This window comes from Pyxicephalus adspersus, chromosome 8, assembly GCF_032062135.1.
Source record: "Pyxicephalus adspersus chromosome 8, UCB_Pads_2.0, whole genome shotgun sequence".
NCBI lineage: Eukaryota > Metazoa > Chordata > Amphibia > Anura > Pyxicephalidae > Pyxicephalus > Pyxicephalus adspersus.
In genome coordinates this window covers 11,474,827-11,501,081 of record NC_092865.1, presented here as the reverse complement: position 1 = coordinate 11,501,081, position 26,255 = coordinate 11,474,827, and the positions used below count along the sequence as shown (strand labels likewise).

Sequence of the window (26,255 nt, the reverse complement as noted above, 5' to 3'; positions counted from 1 at the left end):
AAATGTTCATCAGAGCTTAAAGCGTCCGAAGTGACGAAATAATGGCAGCATTTACAAAGAAGACGCATGTCCCAACTTTTATAAAATATAAGTACTCCCTGATCCTGTGTTATACCATAGAGCAACACACCTAGCGAGATTAATAGATTGGTGTACTAACGAACATTCCAAGCTTTGGGTGCATTTAGAAAATGAAGTCTCATTGATTCCAATAGATACTTTAGCCTGGGCTCCCACGGCGGTTCAAAAAAAGATGACCAAGCACCGGTTGATAGGTCCCAGCTTAAAGGCAATTGCTAAATATTTTCAGACACAAGGGGTTTCTGCTTTCCCATCCCCATTGTCGCCCGTGTTGGGTCATGATGATTTCCCTACTGGCCACTCAGATCCGATTTTTTGAATGTGGCGGGTCAAAGGGTTCTTTAGAGCCAGACACTTTTAGAGGGGAGATGCGTGGGGTTCATTCCTGGATTTGCAAGCTGATCATGATCTGCCGGCTTTAAGTGTGTGGCACAGTATTCAATTGACATACTTTCTCAGATCCTTCCCTTCTCCATCCCAGTTTACCTGCCCACTTTTGCCATTAGAATCACTGTTTAACTCTCAAACAGGTGTTAAAGGTTCTCTGTTATGTCCATAAAGCGACGACATCATGCCAACGGATGGAGATACTCTAGCTTTTGTGACTAGATTGGAGGAGGACTTGGGTTTCAAATTCACAGACAAGCAACAGGAGATGATGTTACACTTTGGCCATAAAGCTTCGGTAAGCAATAAGTATCAAGAAATCAATTACTCAAGCTACTCACTAGATGGTACAGAACGCCGGTTAAGCTGGCAAAAATATATCCTCATGTAGACACTACTTGTTGGAGATGTAAGGTAGCTCAAGGTTTCCTACTTCATATAGTTTGGGATTGTCCAAAGCTTGCACCCTTTTGGGAAGCTGTTGCAAAACTTACCTATGACCTTACGTCAATAGGTATAAGTAGTACACCGGAATTGTTCTCGTTGCACGTTTCTAACATGACAAGGAAACAATATAAATTCTCTTTACTACGCCATTTCTTGAATGCGGCTAAAGCCTGCATTCCTTCATGTTGGAAAAGGGAGACACCACCATTGGTTGGACAATGGCTGGGGAGAGCTACAAATATTTATCGTATGGAAGACCTGATGTCCACAGACTCGGGAACGTCCGAAAAATTTACTCAAACTTGGTTTTACTGGATTCAGTTCAGTACCAGTCCTGATTTTGTTGCCCTCTCCTCACAGTAGTCTCATGCTTAAAAGTTCCATTCATATCAAAGAATGTTCTAAAAATTTGTCATGTATTATAAATGTTTCTGTTTTTACTATACTTGTGCCACCTCCCCCTTTTCCCCTAAATCCCCCCCCCCCTCTTCTTTTCCCCCCATTCTTTACTTGTTACTGTATACATGGAAAAATGGTTCCTGAGATGTTTCGGGTGCTCTACATTTCAAAGTACTGTTCATACTTGCCTGTGATATTGTTGTTCTATTTTGTTTATTACAGTGTACATTTTGATATTTGTAAATGCGATGTGTTTTTGTTTAAATATAAAATATAAGTACTTTGCCACATTCCAATCTGGACCACATCTTGATATTAGAGAGAGTAATCACCTCCAAAAAAAAAATCAGGACATCATAAGAACATTACCAAATATTCCATGTAGATGGTTTTATATATTTACTTTCCTCATATTTCTATTTCTATCTTATCAATTTAAGGACCAAGAGTTTCATATCTGCCTCCTAAGAAAAGATTGTCCCATAGGAATACCCAGAGCGTTTTGATGACCTTTTTTTCTTTGCTTCTTCAGGGGTTCAATATTGTTATACTTGAGGGAAAAATATGTTTAACCTCACATTTAGTTGGTCAATCACTCAAGTAGTAACATTATTATTATTTAACACGGTTTATTTAGCTTCAACATATTATGCAGTGCTGTACATTAACTAAGGATTGCAAATGACTGACAGATACAGTGACACAGGAGGAGGAGAGGACCCTGCCCAGAAGAGCTTACAATCTAGGAGATGGGGGAAGTATTACACAAAAGGATGGGAGATATGGAGTGGTGGGAAGTAGTGAGGGTTTTAAGAAACCAAATAAGACAAGTAGGCAAATTTGAAAAGATGGGTTTTGAGTGCCTTTAAATGAGCAGAAAGTAGGAGCAAGCTGAATAGGACAAGGAAGACCATTCCAGAGAGTCAGGCAGCTAAAGTATTAAGTAGTAGTATAAAGTAGTAGAAAAGTATTGGAGCTGTGAGTGTGATGAGGTTATGAGTGAGGAAGTCATTGGTAGGTCATTGGAGGAGCGAAGATGGGGGTGTATTTTTCTAGCATGTCAGAAAGGTAAGTGGGACAAGACCTGTGAAGGGATTTGAAGGCAAGCACCAAGTGAGATCTATATGAGAGAAATCCCTCAAAACAAACATCCAAAGAACAGCAATTACCAGGGGAATAACCACCAGTTCATGATCTTTCAATCAGGCACTCGATTAGGGTCTCCACAGTGACAAAATTATCAACTGCCCCCATACCTAACCCAAGTTTAGAGAGCATAAATAGTACGTGAAGCCACGTGGTGTGGAGGTATAGATGAGAGTAGAGAAAACTCTTGGTCCTCGTTTCACAATTATCAAGATAAAAACATAAATATGACTTATGTGGAATATGTGTTAATATTTTTTATGATGTCCTTCTGAACTAATACCTACTAGTCATTCTGGGGTACACACTGTAGTTTCCATGCTATGTTACATAGAGATTCTGGTGTAAAAAAAAATGCCAAGGTTTCTCACAGCCTCCAACAAGATTTATGCTGCATACAAACAATAGATTTTCATTCCTGGAAACCCAATCAAGATCACTTCCAGTGACGGATGAATGAACGAGCGATGTACACACAGCGGCTGTTCTGTTCTTTGGAGAGGGAAGAGGATAAGTGTGCAAGCTCTCCTCCCTGGTCCTTGCATCATGATTGTTCCTAATCGCCATTTATTGATCCATTGTGTGGTACACATACCATATCTGAGATGAACATGACGGACTCAGGCAGTGATTATGTGACGTGTGCAATTTTATAATTTCTTGTTGATTTAGGGAAAGAAGTTACATTACACAGGCTTTAGGTAGTAGGCTTTCATTGCTTCTCACTGACCCATTATGGAGCCGTATGTGCTTCTGGATGTTCTCTTTAACAATTTTACAATTTAACAAAACTTTAGTATTTGCTGAATAGCTTTAATCATTTGATGATTCATTCTGCGCTTTACTTAAACTAGAGGAATTCTCTGGGATATCACACTAGCTGATGATGCCCAGGAATTTACTCATGTGAAACCTTGCAGAAATAATAGAAAAAAAATGAGACTGGGTAATCCTCCTGTTTCAGCAGGGATGTTGTATAATAAGCCAGGCTGAAAAAAGACATATGTCCAAAGAGTTGACAAAAATACAATAAACACCTTGCATATTAAAAGCCACAGATGATCTAGTAATTAAAAAAAAAAACAACAACATAAAAGGCGTGGTTCTACCAGGAAACAAACCTTACTGATCCCCAATACTATTTTATGTATCGTTTTGATGAACAATTTACAATGTTATTTCTTATAATGATTAATAGCCAGTATACTTTGTGAATTTAGAAACACAGTCAACTCTTTTGTAAAAGCCTATTCCACGTTTCAGTAGTTCCTACTGTAAAGAACCCACTTTCTCATTTTCAGTTTAAACTTTTTTTCCCCAAGGCATTATGTTAGTACAACATTTATTATGAGCTATTTATTTGTACAAGGGGATCGTATATCAAATTTCCTTTTTAAGTGAAACTAAAATTCCACTTTTACAAATATTGGATCAGACAGGACATTATTACAGAAAGGGACAGGCAATGTCCCTACTGCATTAAAGCATTTTTTCTTGCCTAGTCATTCCATAGAACTTTCAAATCCTGGCTTCCCCTGCATTTGCTGGGACTGAATAAACTCATCCCTTCACTAAATGTTCTGACATTCCAGCCAAAACAATCAAGATGGTGGAAGATTGCATTTAGGAAGAGAAGAAGGAAAAAAATGATGGCGCTCTTTGATGGAACATGTAGAGGTGAGCGGTGTTCTCCCCAGCCTCTTTTAGCTGGGTGTACCACCCGGCACTTTCCAGTAACCACTCGGCTGTTTTTAGGCAGTTACTGAAAAGTAATACAGGGGACAGCATCCACCTTCAGCTTCTTCCCACCCAGTTTATGAAAAGAATTCTGTGGAGAATGCTGGGTGAGTATATCAAGGTTTATTCCTGCTTTAATCACCTCTTTTCAAGGTAGAATGCATTTAGTTCAGATATTTCTGTGGTCGCATTCCTCTGTGACCCTATACTGTGGAATTTAGAAGAATTAGTCTCTCCGTTCAAGTCATGTTGTGGCTTTTTCTGCCATGAAGGCGTTGAAGGGCAACAGCATGCACTATAAAGCAGAAAATCCTAATTTCCTTGTAGATCTACTTCAAATTGTTGAGATCTATTTTATATTTTCTAAATGTTTCCAAACTCCTGGTTGGCTAGATTGAGAGCTTGTTCAGCAGAAACAAAAATAGAAGTATTGATTTATCGTGCTAAGTACAGCATTTCTGATCAATCCAGAAGCGTGGGTAATTATGTATCTGGGAACTGGTGAGCAATTAGGATTTAAAGCAAGACTTAGCGGCCCGTGAAAAACCTCATTTGATTTATTTGCTGTGCATCAAACCACAATGTCCGGCTTATTTTGCCTCACCCAGCATTTTCCCGACTCGTTTCTTTCTTTTCCTTTTTTATTTTTCTTTGCTTATTAAGTTATATGTGGAATTGTGATAGTTTCCAGTGCAAACTGTGCACTTTGTAGAACATAGCAGGTGAATGGAGCTGCTTATTAAGCAGAGAGCAGACAGGAACAAGGACAGGGCTCAAGGGCAGAATCTGATACTGCTTTATAAATTCTCACCCACACACAGACATTTAATTTTAGGAAACTGTCACCTGCAGCACAGAATTGTCTGTCATTCTTACTTATGGGCCTTTGGTTAAAGAGAACCTGTCAGGTGAAGAAAGTTGACAAATCAATGCATTTGTTTGAAGGTTACAAGGCTTCCTGACACTTGTTGTCTTTCTAAATGGATTTTAGATGGTGTATTGATCCCATGGAATGGGATTTTTACTATCGTAAACTAATACTATAAATCAAGGCCCCACCTAAGGAGTAGTGTTGCTGTTCGAATTCGGGTTGTCTGAATATGGCTGTTTGAATTCGTATAGATCCGACCCAAAAAACACGGGATTCGATGGCGCAAATTTGTGTGTAAAAAAATGTGTTAAAAAAATTAATGTTAAAGTAACTTTTTGAATGTGTGTGATTTGTGTAATTCATTTTTATTTTTTTACAGGTTATCCCACAATGACAGGATGAATCCTTCTGTCAGTGTGGGATCCCCGGGCACTAGAGATCAAATGACGACAAGTCTCCCCATTCATCACCTCTAGTGCTCTGTGATTGGCTGAGGAAAGGTAAACCCTGATGACAGCTCAAGCGTCATAAAGATTTTCCTTTCCCCAGCCAATCACAGAGCACTAGAGGTGAATGAATGGGGAGACTTGTCCATATTTAGCTTCCAGTGCCGGGGATCTTCGCAATCGAATAGTGAGATAATCGACCAACACTACTAAGGAGCATTGATGTTCTGCACAGAAGACATTTTTCACCCATTATTCCTTTCTAATTAAAAAAAGTAGTACATACAGAATAGTTACCCGGCATGTTACAATATATATATAATATAAGTATACTTTTGGTTGAAAAACTTACCTAAAAATAATATGCTGGGGCCTACAGACTCACCACACCAAGATCCACTTGTGGTCACCTTCCCTGATAGGACACCCAATGTTATTACATTGTTCTGTGTTGATTTATCTGAGACATGCTAAGAAAGAAAGGCTACTGCTCTGGCATGGGGATTTACATTGCCATCTCTGAGTTGATATTTCTTTGAAGGAAATTGATGTCAAAGACCCATGGAGAAAGAATAATGCAAACATTGTCAGGGGCAGTAGTGTGATAAATAACAAGTACCTGGAAGGGGAAATGCTTGGAACAGTGCTACAAACCTATAAATGTAAGTCTTTTGCAGTACTTGGCATTAATTCACTGAAAATGGAACTGAAGTCCCACTTTGTACTTTGGTTCAGGCAAGTGGTTATTGCAGAAAGGGACAGGCATTGTCCCTTTTAGTATCACTTGTTCATATCTGCCTGGTCTCAGACTTTGCTGAGCTGTGTATATGTCCGGCAGTCATTGCTTCCCTTCTGTGTGCTGGGAATGAACTGGTGTTACGTCATCATGGTACAGCCAATCAAGATGGCCAAAGATCTCCATGAAGGAAAGAAGTAGGCAGATAGTGGTGCCCTGCAATGGAACGCAGATAGACGAGTATCATGGGTTTAGTCTGCTTTGCAGTGGATCCACAAACTTCTGGATCCCACAAAGCCTCCATTGGGTAATCAATATAGCCAATTGGCCATTTGAACTATGAACAATACCTGGAAGAGGAAATGCTTTGAACAGTAACACATACCTAGAAATGTAGGTCTTAGATTTGTGCCCCTGACAATGCCTTCACTATTCTTTCTTCCTGGGCCTCTTCCATCAATATCCTTCACAGAGATGACCGTGTTATATAAATCCTTGTGCCAGATCAGCACAGAACAATGTGAACTTATTGGAGTGGGTGAGCTTGCCGATGGACTTACCTGTTGGTGCAATGCATCAGAAGACAGGTAACCTTTCACCACTGCTTCCCACAAAGCCTCCATTAAAGCCACCAGCTCCATGTCAGACTTCTGAATCCACAGTAATCTTCTTTGGCCATCAATGATAATGATGATGATGTACGTTGTCCCTGGCTGTTGGCTTTATATGCATGCACTGTTCAGTGTGGGGATAAAACACAAAGCCGCAAGGACTAGAACACCAAAATGGGCAGGAACAACCAAAAGTCTCTTTTCAGTATTTTAACACAGATTGTCTTCCCTCTGCTGGGTTACCAGTGTAGCCAAATTGGTCATTTGAACTATGAAAACTTTTACAAATACAGTTTAATCAACAGCTGATATAAAACTTCTAAAAGTTGACATGCCAAGTTTTGAGAAACTTTACACTATTTATTTACAGTAAAATCAGTCACTAGCCAAAATATATTATGAAAAAGAATTTTGTTATCCGAACAATACATACATCCAATTAACACTCTCCATAAACTGAAAGAGGACAACTGTGCATTTCCATGAAAGTGCTAGAAGATAGAAATCATTTTTTTTCTTTATAAAAATCCTCAAGCCAGTGTGGCAGCTGTAAGTCTGTAGAGTAATATCCAGTGTTCATTTATTTTAACTGAGAGCTCTGTTCCTTGTTCCATTTTCACTGGATTCTAAATTAGTCATTTGGTCATTATGGGTTTTTGAGAATCCTGTGTGTGGTTCTGTGTTCAGAAAATTAACCCTCAGCTCTGAGATTTGATTGATTTGTGAACTCTGAGCCCTTATCAGAAATCACCTCTTAGCTGTAAAGGTTGTAAAAGGAGAGCAGCACCACAAAGTGGCCTCTGCTGCCTTTCAAAGGACGAGCTTTATTACCCTATCACTAGCACACTGGGCATTGCACTGTAGATTGTTCGTAAACAGATAGTGGATGGAAAGGGGATAAAGGACATGTTCACTTCAAACTAAACCCAGTAGCATTTGTACACTGAAGAAGGCGCTTGGATAGGTTGCGAAACGTCTTCAACAAAATTTAGTCTAGTTGTATACTTAACTATTGATGACAATTATGACCTCTTCTGGTGTTCACCATCCTTGACCTAAAATCTTTCTGGGTGCCTGCCCTGCCTAATCCTTAAATTTAGTCTTACCTATGGCATCTCTATTATCGAAGAATAGCCCCGTTGAAGTCACTGCACAGGTGAGGCCAGCACTTAGGATTTTAGCCCATGAAGAGTCAACACTGAAGTGGGCCACCACTGTAATTGAGAGATATGCAAGCATCTAAGTGGGAGGGGGTTCCAGGTATATTAGATTATAGGATCTGAGGAGGGTAATTTATTGGGTTTTATGTTACAAGTGAACTGTGCAGATAATTCTAGAAAAGGGCTCAGATTCACCAGCTTTTATATTTCCTGCTAAAAAGTAATGGTGGAAGAACTGTACAGAACATAACAGAACAGCCCCAACTCCGTGAGTAAAAAGTTTCTTGGGGAACTTCTTTTAAGATGTAGTCAAAACCTGTATAGAGCTATAGAAGACATTGAATAGATACCCCAGTGTATAGGATACTAATTATCTAATAACCTAGGTCACCCCTATGTCCTAGCGTATTAAAAGGCTATGCTCTTGATGGCATATATTACTGGTGGCAAAATGACTTCTGCCTTGCGTTTCAGTCTTCTTCTCTTCAGAACATTGGTTTAACAAGTGAGTGTTTTCCAGTGTGTGCCTCCGGTTTCCAGTCTGGTTGAAAAAAGTTGATATTAAAGGTCCGTGCCCAGTTGGCAAAAACTTTTTTCTCTGTGATGAAGCGGTGGTGACTTCCTTTTCTTCCACGCTCGTGAGAGATGTACATTGTACATTCGTCTGGCCCCATTGGTTCATAATAATGGTAAGGTACTGTTGTGTGGTTTGGAGACCTGTGGACAAGAACAATGTGTTATTTTGAACATACTCAAAAATAAAGGCATTCATTGATCATGGAAGATTTGCAGGTATTTTAGGAAATGTTAGTGTCCTTCCAGCAAATTACAGAATTCAGTAGCTGCTGGAGAATTTGTGACAGTTTTTTTTTTTTTTATTTCTTAAGGTCTTTATCAGTGATCTCCAATTCTCATTTCTACACACCTACTGTAACCATTAAGGGTTGTTCCCAATCAACTTGATGGATTTTTTTTATGTTTTATATTATGGGGAGTGTTACAGGAGGAGATATAGGTGTAACAACCAAAACTCCCTGGTGGACATAAATAAAGGAATTGTGCTGGTATTAAGACATGAAAACTCACTGCTAAAACATACATGGTTCATATAAATCCAGAGTTTGACCCCATCCATCTGGCTGCACCCAAAATTAAAGTATCACCTTTGAATGGGATCACCTTTAATTTAAAAGAAAATCATTACATGCAGAATTCATTTTTGCATTAGCAAACATGTTACATACACATGGCTGGACTGCAATTTATGAATCAACAGGTTGAGTGTAGTCATCATTGGGGCAGATAAAAAAGCAATGCATGGAATATTTACAGAAAAAGTGTTATAAACATTAGTTTATTAAAAAGGTTAAAGAAGTGAGAAATAAATTAAGAGTCCACCTAGTGTCATTGGCCCTCATACAGTGACTCTTACTAGTCCACAGTTGTGTTGGTAAAACAAGTGCTCTCAATTATAATATGCACTTTTACCTGAAATCTGAGGAAGGATTTTGAGTTTCTTCCGACTAAATCAAAAGTCTCAGGGGTGTGTAGATGTGTTAGAGTGCCTAGCAAACACACCCATAATGCCAAATATCCTGGGTTTCTTTTAAAGGACAAGACGTAGAAGGATACTCAACTCCTAAGAGGTCTACTGTGTCTTCCTAGACCTTGTAAAATAGTTGTAGTGTCTGATTCATATTTTACATTTTTATGTAACCATTATAGGAATGTAACATATTGTAGATCAATGTTTCCTAACCAAGCTACCGTTGAACCCCAGGGTTCCTCCAACTGACACCAATGATCTTTTTGTAAAGATGGCATTCCTTCCACTGGTCAACAATGCAAGCAACTGATTACATTCTAATGTGCTGTTAGCAGTGTATATAGTAATTATAATAGGGGTAACCTGAGATACGAAAGTTTTTAAAGGTTCCCCCAAGGTTGAGAAAGGCTGATGTAGACATTTATGGAATCTGTATGAAAGTTAGCTCTAGGAAGTCAACTCTGAGTTCAATGTCCCAGCCTAACATATGTCTCATTTCTAAAACTGTTTATGATGGGAATGTTTGTGATAGGGTCTCCTTAGGTTTTCTTTTTTTAAATATAGGTAATTAAGGTTTGTAATGTCCCTGCATTCCTTTTAAGATGGACTCTTTTTGTTGAATGTTCTGTCCACCATGACTACTAAGCATAAACATGAAATTTTAACCTCGCCATCTTGTTACCAGCTATGTGAACAGTGGTCCCCTGATATCGTTCATAAGTCCGCCATGCATGAAAGTTCGGGAACAACTGCCATGTATATCTATAGGAGTAAACACAGCGGGATGATGATTGCTTATGCATTGCTTTGCATAGAACAGAACAGTAATGTGTGTACAGTGCTTGTTCATTCATCTGTCACAGGGAGCACCATAAAACAATAGTCTGATGCCTGTAGGGGACTTAACCCTTTTCCATTGTTTCAAACATAATCTTTTTTTTTTTTTTTTTTTTTTTTATGAAAACTTCTGTGGCCAGATGTCCCGGCTAGAATTCCATTGTTCTACTTTACCACCTTGTAAGGTCTGTGCTACATGTATAAAGCTAGAAACTCAAGTACAAAGATTTTACCCAGGAGTCCATTGGAGATGTGAAGTGTTAGTACCATCTTACCCAAATATCACTTGGGAGGACTCCAACATATATTTTTTTTCATTTCTTCCAGCAGAATGAAAGATGAGATGTGACTGAATGCTTTGCACCAAGCCTATTTTTTTCTCCATGTTTAATGGATTAGCTCATGTGACTACAAAATAAATTCTTATTTTTGTGCTGCATTAATTTATGTTGGGAAAATTAATGTTGTGGTTACAGGATTAGTTTATGTCAGCATAAAATAGAAGGCATGCTCTTTGCATTTTCAAAATGTCCTGCTCGTGGATGGCCTTTCACATATACGCATGATAATTAATCAAGCAAAAATATAGACCTTGCTGTAGCTCCATTCACATTAATTTATTTACCTTTTAGATTTTAATTTATGAAAACAAACACGGATTCAAAGATTTGTCATTGGACATCCCTAACTGCAAGAATTTACAGCTTCCTTTAGTCACAAGTAGAGTAGAGTTTACAATAAGATTCTTTACAATAAGATAAATTACTTTCATTATTTAGGTGTGTAGTAAAAGCACCATAAAAACAAAGCTCCATTCACTTCTGTATCCACAAGCATTGCAGAGAAATTAGTTTCCAAATTTCACTAAAATCTTGGCAATTTTTTCAATACAGCATGCTTATAGCTCCCTATCACCTCCCTTTCATCTTGTATTTTTATTTTGTTGGAGTGCCACTTGGCAGATTCAGTAGTGTCATACTAAAGCTTTTTTTTAGCTAACTGTAAAGAGCACATGTTTTTCACCAACTACCAATGTTGAGTGTATTTTTTTTCTATGGACCTTCTATGGTTTTAGCAGGAGTTTCACAGGGGTAGAAAAGGTTGGGAAAGGCTGGCTTTTGTAATCAAGTCCAGTGGTTATATTTGGGTTTGTCCGCAGATCTTTAAAACCTAATACAAAAATCACATCTGGTGGTTGGGTCATGTTGGAAGGTGTAATGATCTATGTGTGTATAGTTTTCAATTTATAGCATCTTGGTTGCTTCCAGTGGTTGGTTAATATTGATATAATGTTGTTTTATTTGTGTCCAGTGGTTGGTCCTGTAGGAGGTATGGTATTCTATATCTAAAGTGTAATAAAATGTTATAATATTCATGTCCAGTGTTTAGTCATGTAGGATGTTTAGTATTCTTTGTCTGGAGTGTAATAAAATGTTATTATATTTGTGTCCAGTGGTTGGTCATGTAAGAGTTATATGTCTATATCTAGAGCAGGCATGAGCAAACTACGGCCTGCGGGCCGTATACGGCCCAATGGGGATGTTTCTTTGGCCCTTTGGGTGGTCCACTGCTCTGGCCGGTGCCACCCCGAGCAGGGTCAACACGTCCCCCGTGGAACAAGTCCTCCGGATCTGAGCCTGCGATGGGAGAGTGGGTGGGCTGTTACTGCACACAACCTGCCAACTCTCCCATCGCAGGCTCAGATTGTGGCCCCTGACTAAAAAAGTTTGCCCACCCCGATCTAGAGTGTAATAAAAAGGTATTATATTAATGTCCAGTGTTTGGTCATGTAGGAGGTGTAGTATTCTATGTCTGGAGTGTAATAAAAAGTTATTATAATTGTGTCCAGTGGTTGGTCATGTTGGGATTGTAATATCCTATGTATAGAGTGTATTAGAATTTGATTATGATCATGTGTTGTTAGGTAGGTCGGGGTCACATCAGGTAAGTGTAAATTTCTAGGTCTGTTAAAAGTTTAACGGATCTTTCATGAAATTTCCAGGCTAAAATTATTCAAAACAATGATCTAGTTGTAATTCTGCTCCCTCTGTGTTTATGTTGCCTGCCATTGTCTGAGAATATGCCGCATATGAATTAACATACTCAGAAAAATAGCTTGTCTAAGTCAAATCTTGGATTCAATCTAAAAAGAATAACCTTTTTATTGTCTCTTTTTTATCCTGAGAAACTTTTCATTGGTGAGCAGATTGAATGAGTGTAAAATTTGTTGAAAAGGTTTTTTCTTCCAGAACAATAAAGATAACATATAGAACTTTTCCCTACGCGGCATAAAGGTTCAATAAATGGAGCAGACGATTCAAAGACCTTGAAGTTTTTACTGAACCTTGATGCTGTTCAAAAAATATATGTGACTACTGAGGGGAAGCATTGCGGAAATATATATAAAGATTCACATTCATATTTCCCCTTTTATAAAAGATGGCACTGCTTGCTTGTTTATCCTCTTAGGCTTGGGGTTAGCCCCCCTGACTTCTCTAGTTTGAACTAACTTTGTTTAGATTTTCTTTTATTTGTTGATGGTAACTCCATTGAAAAATTAAATCATGAGCCTATATCCCATTTGGGGACCTGCAGTGCAAGAAGCCATCTGTTCTATTTCGTGCTATATTTTCCATACTCCTCCACCATCAGGTCACCAATCACCAGGCAGGCATCTGTGACATGAAGAAGTAAACCCCTGCTCCTCTACCAAGATGGGTGCCTCCGAACAAAGACACTGTATAAAAAGGCATGGTAAATCAGAATCTGGGAAAGAAGAGCTTCAGGGGAGACCCTAGGCAATACTAGTGACTATTCTCTTGTCCCCTTGACTTTTGGGGCACTGATTCTACATTTCAGGTTCTACATTAATTATTTTTAGGGGTGCAAATGTGTTGCATCTCTGTTGTGAAATGATACCATTCATATTAAATGGCAATGCACACACGCCAAAACAAACATACAGCTTAGAACAGCGTTTCTCAACCAAGGTTCCATGGAGTCCTCCAGAGGTTGGTAGAGGTTCATTGAGCAATGAACAATTTGTGCCTCCAAGTTCAGATTAAGTGACACTCTTTGGCTATCTGTAAGGATGTCATTCTTTCCAATCACCAGCAATGTAAGAAACATTCATCCCGCTGGCCAACTCACTAATGTCCTGTGAGCTGTGGATATAGTTATTATAGAAGGGGTTCCCTGAAGACCTGAATGTATTTCAAGGTTTCCCCCATGGTAAAAAGGTTGAGAGAGTCTGATTTAGAATATCACACAGTTATGAACAGAGGTTGTGGTGCTCTGCATTAAACCTGCATTGCAGTGCATTAACAGCCCTTTCAAATACATACCAAATTACATACAGATATTTATGATACAGGATATATAGGGAAATTCTATGGAGAGAGACTTCAAATCAAAAACTCAGTATATCCGGTGTGTGCCCAACCTATGTATTTAAATAGATCATAAAGAGAGGGAAGAGACAGAAGAAGACTTTTAAATAATACTCTCTTGTGAACTATTAAAAATGATTAATTTATTGAATTACAAAATACATAAAAGTTTATAAAAACAACACCAAATTGTATACAGGTGCTATTACAGTTACTGATCAGTGTTACAAGGTAACCATTGAGCTTAGATTGCTATTCATATACTTTTAAGTGTAGGTAGGAAACATAGGGCTCCCTCCCAACGCGTTTCGCCTAAAAAGGCTTCCTCAGGGGATTTGGAGAACAGAATAGCAAGAGTTCAAATTGATGTCTCAGTGTATTCAAATAATTAAAAGCTGATAGTGTTAAGCTACGTACACACTTCCAATTATTATCGTTGGTAAACGAACGACGAACGATCCTGCACGATATCTGCGAACGATCGTATAGCACCGATCCTGTACATACAGATAACGACACGATCGTTCGCAGATATTGTACACACGATAGATGCGATCGTTTGAACGATACAGGAAGTGACGTGCACCACAGGAAGTGAGCGAACGTTCGTTCACCGCGCATGCTCAGACCATGGACGATCAATGAACAACCGTACACACGATAGATGGTCAACGATCGTCGTCCAATCTGATCCGCCGGTCCGGTCGTTCATTTCCAACGACTATCCTCGTTCGTCGGCGTCGTTGGTTACTTTTTTTACAAACGATTTTTGCCCAATCGATCGTTCGTCGTTCGTTCGTTGTTCATTTCCAACGATAAAAATTGGAAGTGTGTACGCAGCTTTAGGTTTTGTAGATTGGCTGCACTGCGTTCGGAGGAATAATGTTTTCCTTGATACTCTTAAAGTGGATTAGTTTAAGGACAGGAATAATATGGATACAATGTGGTATAGAACAGGGACAGCCTGACAGCAGTCAACCAGCACAGCAGTCAACCTTTCTGCTGGTTGACTGCTGTCAGGCTGTCCCTGTTCTATACCACATTGTATCTATAATATTCCTGTCCCTGAACCAAACCACTTCAATAGTGCAACGCAGTGCAGCCAAACACTTTCTGCTTTTAATGATTTGAATACACTGAGACATTAATTTGAACTTTTGCTATTCTGTTCTCCAAATCCCCAGAGGAAGCCTTTTTAGGCGAAACGTGTCGGGAAGGGAGACCTTTGTTTCTTACCTACACTTACAAGTAAATGAATAGCAATCTAAGCTCAATGGTTACCTTGTAACACTGATCAATACTCTATAAAAGCACCTGTTTTTATAAACTTTTATGTATTTTGCAATTCAATAAAGTAATCATTTTTTAATAGTTCACAAGAGTGTGTAATTTAAAAGCCTTCTTCTGTCACTTCCCTCTCTTTATAATCCACAGATATTTATTTTTTTTTTATTGGGTGCACAAACCTATATATATCTTTAAATGCTAAAAAAATTTAACCAGTCATTTTAACTTGAAAACAAAATATATAAATTATGTCTCCATGACTTTTTAATTACTTCTAGAATCTCAATAATTAATTTTCAGTCTCTAGCTTGCATTGTCTTTCCTTTTGCTGATGAATCAGATTCAACAGGAAGGAATAGTCAGAGATAAAGAATATCCTCTCTATATCTAAAAGAAAAAAAATCTACATAGCAATTTAATTTCCTTGGGGATATAAGATATATTGATACACACGCCTTCAAAAGTTGAGCTGACGAACTGTATAATAATATTGAGCTGCAATCATAATCCGGAACCTAAAAATTTACATCCTGAATCAATATTGGGAGCTAGTGATGAATATATAGCCAGTCAGGCATATAGCAGAATATTAAGACAGACCTAGAGTCTATCCACATGGATAGAGCCGAGAATGGAATTCAAATCAGAAGATGAACTCAAGACATATGTATTTCTTCACTCGTAATGAATTCATAGTGTTAACTACAAGCTCAAAGTCAGAAAATGTTTAAGGCAATACCTGAAAATAATTCCTACATGTCAAAACAGTTGGGAAAATGTTATGCTAGTCTCCTCGTAATCTTGTAATGTCTTAACCAGTGTAGCCGAAAACATTGCTCATAAATTCACATATCCCCGGCAAAATGTAATTGTTAGCAATTCTTTGTATATCAATATGTCATCAGTGAGACCAATAAGAAACAAATCAAAATAAGTGAAAGCTACTGTATGTTTATAGAGGAGTCAACAATCCCTAATTTGAAACACTTGTTGTAAGCGACTTTAAGCTGCAGCAGAAGGGGGCATTAAGACAAATTGAAGGTAAAATGAAAGCAAAATACTATCAGAAAATATTGGAGAATTTTTTTAATAATAAGGCAAGAAGCCTGCATGGGGCTTCAATGGTCAACCTTTCACTTGGCTGCTGCAGAAAAAGGTTCCAGAATGGCCATCACAATTTCCTGATCTCAACATTACTGAGAATGCACAGAAGAATGGGCAGCTTTATATGAAAATAAAAGTCTTCATTTACAACTAATACTAAATTTAGCACAAAGTAATTGATTCTAAAAAGGGTCAATACAGAATATTAGGAACTAAGGGCATGCACATTTCGAATAGAAATATTTAATTATTTTTCCTAAAATACCTATTCATTTAATTTCTATCACATTAAAAAAAACTTGGCCTGGTTATGTATTTTTAAAAAGAATACACATTCAACCAGGGATATGTAAACTTGTTAGCACAGTAGGGGAGCCATTAAAGGTCATTAAACATCGTTGACTTCCATCTTTGGAGTGAATAGGCAGATAAGGCAATCGCTGTACAGTTTGATAAGAACGCGTATAACAAGTTTGCACACCAAGGTAGTGTTTCTCAATCTTTTTACCGTGGAGAAACTCCTTGATAGCTTTCAGGTCTTCAGGGAACCCTGTTCTATAATTATTATATCCACAGCTAACAGTGCATTAGTTTGGTGGTCGGTGGGAAGAATGCCCCTTAAACTGCTGGCCATTGGAAAGAATGTCACCCTTACAGATAGCAATGTTCATTGCTCAAGGAACCGCCAGAAACCTCTAGAGGAACCCTGGTTGAGGAACACTGAACTAAGGTAACTCACCTTCATTGCAGCTCACCACAATCCACAGTGGTGCATTTCCATGCTTTATGTTCCAAAAAACAAAGTAATAAATGATGAATTATATCTTTTTTCCAAAACACCATGCAAATGAATTGCCATTTTTATTGTTACTAAGAATACTTGTTTTCATTTTGTTTATCATCTTTTGTTGTGTGCCAGTGCTGCTGGCCTCCTGCAACATTTTTTGCAGCTACTTTATGTTTACATTCACTCTGCATGGCATTTAGCAGGGTGGGTTTTATAATGGAGGCCATAGTGGACCATACCTATGTAATGTTTCCATTGAAAGAGCACAATTAGGAGATGAGGATAAGGACCCTGTACAGACGTCCAATGGACGTTGGATGATTGTCACTGAAAACTGTCTTTCCTGATTGTTTCCAGTGACAAATGAATGAACCAGCACCATACACATATTGTTATTTTGTTTTATGGAGAGGGGGGAACGCACATTCAGCTCCTTGATGTTCTTTCCCCTGATTAATAGTGGACTGATAAACAACATTGGAGACTGGTGTACATGTCAGATTTTCACCCAAGATGAGCACAACTGATCATATGGTGTGTGTACATAGATTTAGTGCTTGAACACGAACCTTCACAAAGCAATCACTAGGTATTATTGTAATAAAAGCTGCAGAATAAAGAATTGAGTATTATATGACATTTTAGTGATGGCTTAAATATGAGAAACTATATACTAAATAATCAAGTTGACCAGCACTCACATTCCTGGTAGCCAGCAAACGATAGCTAACTAAAACACAAGGGCACCACTGACCACGAGGGGGTTAAATAAACCCATTTGGAGTCAGAATTATGTGAAATTTTATTCCAGGCAAAGGTTCAGTAACACTCTATCCACCCGATAAAGATGTTCTGTAGATGGCCACGTAATATATCTTTGGATCTATTTAATTCTCATCTCTGTTGGTCATCGCCCGGTTCATTGACTCTATAACATTCTTCCTCATACCTTTGAGACGTCCTTTGTATGAGAAGATAAGATGTCCATTTAGTTCCATGGCAGCGATTATGCTCAGCCGCTCCTCTCCTAATTAATACTTATGCTTGACAACCATTAAAGTGTTCTAATCCTGGCCGGGCATTATTCTAAATAAGGATTAATACAAAGCTCACAATGGCATGGTGCGAGGGGGACAATGATTACACAGCCTGTGTTCCATAGGTTGCAGTGCATGTTATATAGAAGAGGGCGGTATGTATTTAGATGCGGCTGTAATGACTTTCTGGGAAATGTAATAAGAAATTTATTGATCGAGCCATTTGATAAATGTCATTTTAAGGTGACGGTCTCTTTGGAGTTCTCTGAACTTATTTTCAAAGAGCTCCAGGAAAATACATAAAGGCATGATTCAGTTTATGTATTCTATCAAGAGTAATTAAAACATTTTCCAGTTTATTTAGTGTAACTACGTGAATTTTTATGTTGTAACATGTCAGCTGAAAGCTGGAATTAAGTTTACTGTTGGAGTTCATGTTCTTAAAGCTTATGGGGTTGGGGATACTTAGGGTACCTTCAGACTTGCAGCTGACCACAATATTTTACCAAAATCTCGACCACGCTCACAACTACTCTCATTGGACTCCTACAACTGAATAGGAGCAGTTAGAAAATCGTTTTTACATGGGATTGAGGCCACAGTTGTGGTGGAGCTCAGTGCAGTTCCAAAAAGTGACAATTTGCTTTTCCTCCAAAAAAGGAAGAACAGCACAGAAAATGCAAGGACAATGGGTGCAAATACACCACAAGCTGCAGTGCGGTTTGCCACTCCTGGGTGTAGAACAGTAGTTTGGTATGTGCCTGGGAGCAGCCAATTGTGCAATTTTCTAACGCAATTTTAAAAGGGGCCTTCGGGGCAGAGGAAGGGCAGCTCAGGGTAGTAGCCATTGGAGTGGTGAGGTTGGGAATGGCAAACCTTAGATTAACAATGAGCCCTAAAGAAATTCTAAAGCTATTTTTAAAGTTTTTAAAAATATAGGGAAAGGCATAACCTCTATCAGGGTTTTTTATTTTATTCTACTATGTCCCATTGCATCCCATTTGCTTCCTGTCTTTGAGACACAGCAGGAGGTAAGAAATATCTCCAAAGTGAGAGGAATCCCCTTTAATAAAGCGAACCCAACACCAAACTTTTTACTTAATATGAAATAGTAGATAACCTCCACAAAGACAGAAGATTGAATGGGAGTGCAAAGCCTCAAGGGATACATACGTCATGTATCTCAGGAGACATCGGGCTGCTCAGAGATCGGGCATGCATACGATGGTCTTTTTCCAGCAATGGAAAAAAATGGTAGATCTCACGCATGTGCAGTTAGATTGGCACATTTTTCTCCAAATTTACAGCAGGCTATGTCACCCAATCTCGTGCCTGGGCAGTGCGAGATCCAGTGATGTTGCTACAAGAAGAAAGCAGAAGGAAGAAGATGGCGGTGCCCAGCATTTCCTCTGTGCCGGGACAAAGGACGATTCCAGGAAAATGTAAGACCGAATCGAGGAAAACTCCAGAGGGATAGAGAGCTCTGCGAGTAATAGTAAAGTTAAGGTCTGATTTTTTTTATTATAGGTATAGTTCCACTTTAAAATATGTGTTCCATTGGAGGATTTACCCTTGCCTACAGTGCCGTTGTAAAAGTGTGCATTTCCCATCACAACATACTATGTTTACATTACAGGCATGGCATTACTGGAGTATATAATTTAGTATATTTATTACATATATCAATACTTTTAAATTGCTTAACATTCAGGCTTAATGTAGAGCTCTAGCCAAAACATTTTTTAATATTTTTTTTTATTATTGATGTTTTTTTTCAATAAAACAAGAAGGGCTCACCCATATGTGCAGCATAATCTTGACTAAATTGCACAGATGCTGTGGAAATGTTATTGGAAGAAGTCACCATCTCACAGCAGAGACACATTTGCAATGTAAACCTTCTCACATTCCCTATCCTCCTATATAACAAACACAGACCTGAAAAGTAAGTAAAAGTAAGTCCTTTGCAGAAGGGACAAAGGAATGAAAATGCCTGGAAATATATGCAAATATAGCCAGCCATCATGTGCTAGGAAATAAGCTTCAGAAAGGACAAATAAAACATTTCTTCAGAACAGAGGAAGACCGGAAAAGAAACGCTGTAAGCCGGTGAAGCCAGGAAAAGCATTTGAGCATCTAAGCCAGAAGAGAGCCTCACGTGTACCCAGGAATAATTTCTTACCCAGAAGGTGCTACTTGACCTCAACTTTGATTAGGTGGTCAAATATCTCTGTGTTTAGGTAAAGGTTTCTCATGGCTGAGTGCAAATTAACCTTTGTGCATCTGGTAATGGATTTGTGGAACACAATGGTGATTGAATTGCATGTGATAGATTTATGGAAATATGTTGGACTTTGTTAACTGATGATTGAACACCAATGATTTATTTAGTGGAAGAGAGAACATTTTGGAAGTTATGGAGTTTTTATTGGAAATACATTTACAGTATGTGAACCATTTATGCCACTGTTGCTCAACCATGGTTCTCTGGAACCCTAGGGTTCCTCCAAAGATTGCTATGGGTTTCTTGGACAATGAGAAATGTAATTGGCCAATGATCTTTTTAGCTATCTGTAGGGGTGACCTTCTGTTCGCTGATCATGCCAATATACTATGGTCTGTGTAGTAATTATAGCAGAGTTCTGTGAAGACCTAGAAGCTGTTTTAAGGGTTCCCCCTTGTTAATAAGTTTGAGAAAGACTATTAATGCTATGGACAAATCCACATTTAATACTATTATTGTTGTGTCCCTGGTGTGAATATTTCCCTTTACTTCTTTCTGAACCTACATAAGCCTGGTCTACACACATAGGGAATTAATTGTATAAAGAGTTGCCAAGATTGGAGATTTACCTGCAGAAATCTGGAGGGACCATCCCGTACACATTAATGGTATTGCAGAGTTCTAACGCAATGGACATGGTGAACCATCCGGTACTTAGCCAAGTATTTGAGACCTTCCTGAAAAGAAATAATACACAGAAATTACTTCCTAATAAAAACAAGATACCAACTTACTGCAAACAACTACAAAGACAAATATAGAAATATAATATAGTAAGTTTCTTTTTAATATTGAGATCAGCATATGTAAAAAAAAAAAGTGGTAATCTAAAATCAAATTGCACTTCTTTGTCCTCCAATTTTTATTCTAATTGCCACTCTTCCAATGCCAGATTTTTAAAAGGGTAATCAGTGCTTTGATCTTTGAACCATAATTACCCAAAATTAATGATCAGAAGCTATATTCATTTGAGCAGAGTAACTGATCGCCAAAATTAAAAGTAGTATATACCATTCAGAAATGACCGATCTACATTTTCCTCATACTATCCAAAAATGTTTAAATTTTAGATATGTTTTGATATAATGAAACAATATAATGGGGCTCCACTTCATATTTTGCCCTCAGGATGCAAAGCAAGAAGTTCTCTTGATCATGATGTCTCACTGCCTGCCTGCCTGCCTGGCTTGCCGGATGGATGGAGAATAGGGAATGGATCTGCAATCTGATGCTTTTCTCCTAATAACGCTAAAACACTAGATGGTGGCCTTCCTTTCCCGTCGCCATCCAAATTACAGGGATTCACAGAAAAACACTAAGTCCATCTCAAAAAGCAGGTATTACCTAATGGTTTGAACACTGTAATTACGGCACATCAAAGGGATCTGGAGCACATTACTAACCAGACTAAAAACTAAATTCTGTTTATGAATTGTGCTGGAAGGAAAACAAGAGCACCACAAGCTGCAAAAATATTAAAGTAACATTCTAGGAAATCAGTAAAATCAAGCAGGGAGCTTTTAGTGATGTCCAGAAGACAATGAAACCATGCCATGGTCACAAGGTGCATTCAATGTACTTTCGGGCAGACCTTTCTGTATCTTAAAGTTGCTTGCACATGTTATGTTAAGCAGTCCAGCTCTCATATCAATATGAAGCCTATGAACCAGAGCAGTTTTTTATTTTCTGCTTTTACTGGTTAGAATAAAATATCAGATAAGTGATCGTTAAGGTGGAAAAGTGGGGAAAATTAATCTTACTTTTTAAATTTTATCTGCTAGGTTCAAAATCTTTAAAATGTTAAATGTTAAAGCCTCAAGGGGTGATAAGAGCTGACCCACTCTCAGATCTCATGTACCTCCTGTACGTAATATTGTGGGGAGAAGTCTTGTTGGCCAATATTAAAGTGTGAAAGCAGGAAAGTGGCGAGCCAGACAGTTTTACAAGGAAGTGTCAGAATTATTGTTGGGATTAAATATAATAATGTTCAGGCATTGGAGCTCATGGTACCATTACCAATAGGCTGGCAGCAGTTTAGACCATTTAGTATCCTTGATTCAATATTTAATGCAAACTTTTCATGGTCCACAAAGGTGCAACTTTAAACTCTGCATAAACTGTTACAGCTGGCTCGGTATACCTTCATTAGTGTTGCAGAATGGCCCCTTCTTTGCTTTACTCTTGGCCCATAAAAAAGGTTGCCCCAGACTGATGAGAAAGCTAGGACAGAAGAAGGACCAAATAACTTAAGGATTTTTTGTGATTTTTGGGTCTGGGTCTGAGGCCCTGTTGGATTGCTGAAGGTACATTCTGGCAGCTGTAAGGGTCCTCCTGTATGGACCTGTAATATTATTGTAGTCACTGCAGGTTTACTTTAAGGTCCAATTCCCAAAGCTAAAGCAAAATAATTGATCTGGTGAAGATATTTATTACCCATGTTGTTCCATTATTACTGCACAGGCCGTTAAAATCTATCCATCAATGCAACAGGAAATGCACGATTTTGTTGCAAGGTTGTTATCAGTTGTTAATAAAACACTCACATAGATCTAATCTGTCTCATTTATAAACATTTAATACTTAAGGTGACCCACAGGGGCCAATTATTTTTCCAAGTAAGGTCCTTATAAACCTATCGTTCCAATAAATTACATGTGCACTAGAAGCTATAAATGTTCCTGCTTAGCCCAAGGCTTCAATGACCATCTATATCTCTTTGTTACTGAGAGAATTGCCTACATGTTCATAATTCTTTTATTTGTAGCACATTGATTGCAGTGTGATGCCAACAACCTGTTAAAGTAGGTAATGATTAATATCCCCATCATTTTTTTTGTTTTCCATTGGAGGAGATTGCCTTCATTTCCTGTTTTTGATTTACATGCACATTCTGCATAAACTCTACAAGGAGGAACCTGCAGAGACTCCCCACACATGGAGTATTGGGGTACCTCCAATACGTCATTTTAATCCCTTCACCTGACTCAAACTCTATGGTGTTGGTTAGACCCAGGCCTCCCCTTTTTGATTTTAAAATTAACTCCTCAAAGCTTCCCTGGCTGCCCTGCAAAAAGAGGAACACCCAACTAAATCTCTTTGAAAGTACATCCAATCTCCTTTGGTATATTGCATGAGTGGTCTGAAGTTCAAAACCTCCAGTATCCCTCTGAGGAAGCTTGTTTTGTGAAACGCGTTGGGTAAATAGGATGAACTGCAAAAAGAATTCAACTATACTCTTGATATCCTTTTTACATGGACTCTTTTGGTACTTGTTTATATACTTAATATGAATGATTAAATATTTTCTATTATGTTAATAGGTCTTAATAAAAATGTTCATTTTTGGTAACCTATAAAACCCCATTATTTTATCAGACCCAGAACAGGTATATGTTTTTATTTCTTTTCACTGTTTTGAAGTTAGCGCATAGTAAGATTTCCCCTCAATTCCTGTTTAGATGATAACTTAAAATTCTGTATTTCCTAAAGCTTTTTTTTGTTCCAGTGGTCACCAGGACAAGAAGAGAGGGTGAATGTCCCCTGAAAGAGATCTCCCCTTCTTCTACTTTAAGGAAGGTAGAACCATTTAAACAGTGCATATAACAAAAATCCAAAGAACTGTAACTACAAAACAAAGTAAGTATATCTGTCCTAATTTTCTTTTTTGCAATACATTTATTTTATTTATTTATAGTTATAAATATCTAAAGTACATGTAATCAATAATAACAAACTTTTCTTATCTGCTCTCGTCTGGTCTGTTGAACAAGAAATCTAGTGTGCTGATAATTGCCTTGGGATCTGTTGTCTGAAAATTGTTATCCATTTCCAGAAAGGAGAATGAGTTGATCCATAGTGCTATCCTAGGCTGACAACACTGATTCACTAATATTACAGTAGAACTGTAGCATATCCCTTTAAGTTTTGGGTTTTGCATGACGTCCTCCTTTACAATCCCTAATATGTCGGTATTTTCACATTTAACTGCAATTAACACAAATGTTCCCTTCTAATCTATAATTTTAGATCCCCCGAGGTATTCACTAATGATCTTTTCTATAATAATTATGATTGTTTTTTCCCCGACATTTCTTCTATTTAATTATAAATTAACTCTTTGCGGTGATTACTTTGCGTTCCTGGAATATTTCTTGCGTTGCCTGCGGTTTTCTTCCATTTCGCATGCAGTGAGCACAGCTATCTCCTGGATCTGCAGATTGTACATGGAGATTTATTGGTTTCTCATGCCAGTGCTGTAAATGTAATATAATTTGATTCAATCTTTTGTTATCGGGATTGATCATGATGCATTTGTTTTCTGTTATGGGGGTCCTTTCAGCATCTGTAAATGCATTGAATTGTCAGTGGAGCTTTCATTGTTTATTTGACTGTGTGTTTCTTACAGATTTGCTACAAAGGTCTCCAACACAGGGACAGCTTTTGCTAAAGTTTTGCTAAAGAGTTTGAGAGTTTTAAGAGTTTGCTAAAATGAAGCTCTGCTTATGGTAGACACCCAATCGTCTTTACTATATTTTCCATATTTTTCACAGATGCTTACACTTTATTACAGTGTTTTCCAAACAGGGTTCCTGAGGTTGTTGGGGGGTTCCTTGACCATTGAGCAAGTCTTTTTGACTATCTTCCCACTATATTCTTACCACTGGCCAGCAATGTAGGAGGCATTCCTCCCACCGACCACCACACCAAAGTACTGTGATCTGTGGATATAGTAATTATAGAACGGGTTCCCCCCCAGACATGAAAGTTTTTTCAAAAGTTAAAAGGGTCAAGAACACTGCTTTAAAAGTGTAAAATGCTTCTGAGAATGTCACACTCTTGGAACCCCCACAAATCTCAACTCTTTCCATCGTCCACCATATCACTACACATGTCCAAGCATACCAACATTACTTCTCCAGGAGTCTCCTTCCCACGTGGCCCTTGGGCTAGCAATTTTTATAATTAAGAAGCTATCCTACCAATATTTGCTATTTCTAGACATGAATCTTCTCAAGGAGCTAACTTATAAGGTTTTTTTTGGTGACATCTCTCTCCCTTATCTATACCCTCCCGTCCCTCGGGCAATATAAAAGTTTGTCTGAACACCTTTTTATGTATATTCACAAGTGGGTTTATTGTATCTAGCGTGCCAGTAAGACCCTATGCTATTGTGTTATATTAGCTGATGTTCAAATATTCCCTGACCTGAGGAAGCAGATCTGCGAAACGTGTCATCATGGATATTTAAACCTACTTAATTCTTTTAAAATATATTTTTCTTCTAAAGCTAAATGTGTAAAAAACAGTGCACTGTTGTTACTGATTTCATATGTGAACTGATATAATGCAGGTGAAAAAAGCCCTATTTCTCAATTGAGGGTGGTGCAGGACCTATGGATATTTGCCTCTAGGAAAAAACAAAATACAAACATGTTCACCTTGCTGTGATTGGAACACGTCCCTATTCATGTCAATGGAAGTAGCTGCCCACTTAATGGCATCCAGGAGCAACATGTCGCAACCAGGAGCTGTGCCACAAACCGCTATGACAAGAACCCAACATCCTGCACCAAATAGTTCCCAACTGCTCTGATATAGTTTAATGAGGGTGGGCAGGGGCATGGTTGAGTACACAGGGGGCTTTTTATAATGTTTTCACCTAAGATGTACCCATTGTTTACCCACAAGCCAAAATTACACCTGTTCTTTTTTTTTTTAACTGACTACCACGCGAAAAAAAAATTGTAAATATTGGGTAAAACTTAAGGGTGAATTTTAGGCAAAAATATCTGTGAATTGACCCCATTAAGGATTCACATCTGTACATTTTGGTGTCCTATACTGAACTGCATATGTGAATGAAGCAATTGAAAATCTGCATTACTGTGTGTTAAATAGGGGATTTACCAGGTTTTTTTTTTTTTGGTTTTTTTTTACGTTTTACAGCGTTATCTACATTTCAT

The 26,255-nt window shown here is 38.1% G+C and overlaps 1 protein-coding gene and 1 long non-coding RNA gene across 2 annotated transcripts in view; one reads left to right on the top strand and one right to left on the bottom strand.

The window, feature by feature from the left end:
- Positions 1 to 7,196: 7,196 nt before the first annotated feature.
- Positions 7,197 to 26,255, bottom strand: part of ST6GALNAC5 (ST6 N-acetylgalactosaminide alpha-2,6-sialyltransferase 5) — a 107,588-nt gene continuing 88,529 nt past the window's right edge. The window contains exons 4-5 of the mRNA XM_072419496.1: positions 20,862 to 20,969; positions 7,197 to 8,738 (exon numbers count right to left, since the gene is read on the bottom strand). Coding sequence (XP_072275597.1) covers positions 8,507 to 8,738; positions 20,862 to 20,969 — 340 coding nt within the window. The 3' untranslated portion in view covers positions 7,197 to 8,506. The remainder of the gene's footprint in view (positions 8,739 to 20,861; positions 20,970 to 26,255) is intronic.
- On the top strand, positions 21,442 to 26,150 carry LOC140336425 (uncharacterized). Its single transcript, XR_011921891.1, has 3 exons — positions 21,442 to 21,629; positions 23,798 to 23,928; positions 25,643 to 26,150. It is a non-coding gene; the product is annotated as an uncharacterized lncRNA (long non-coding RNA).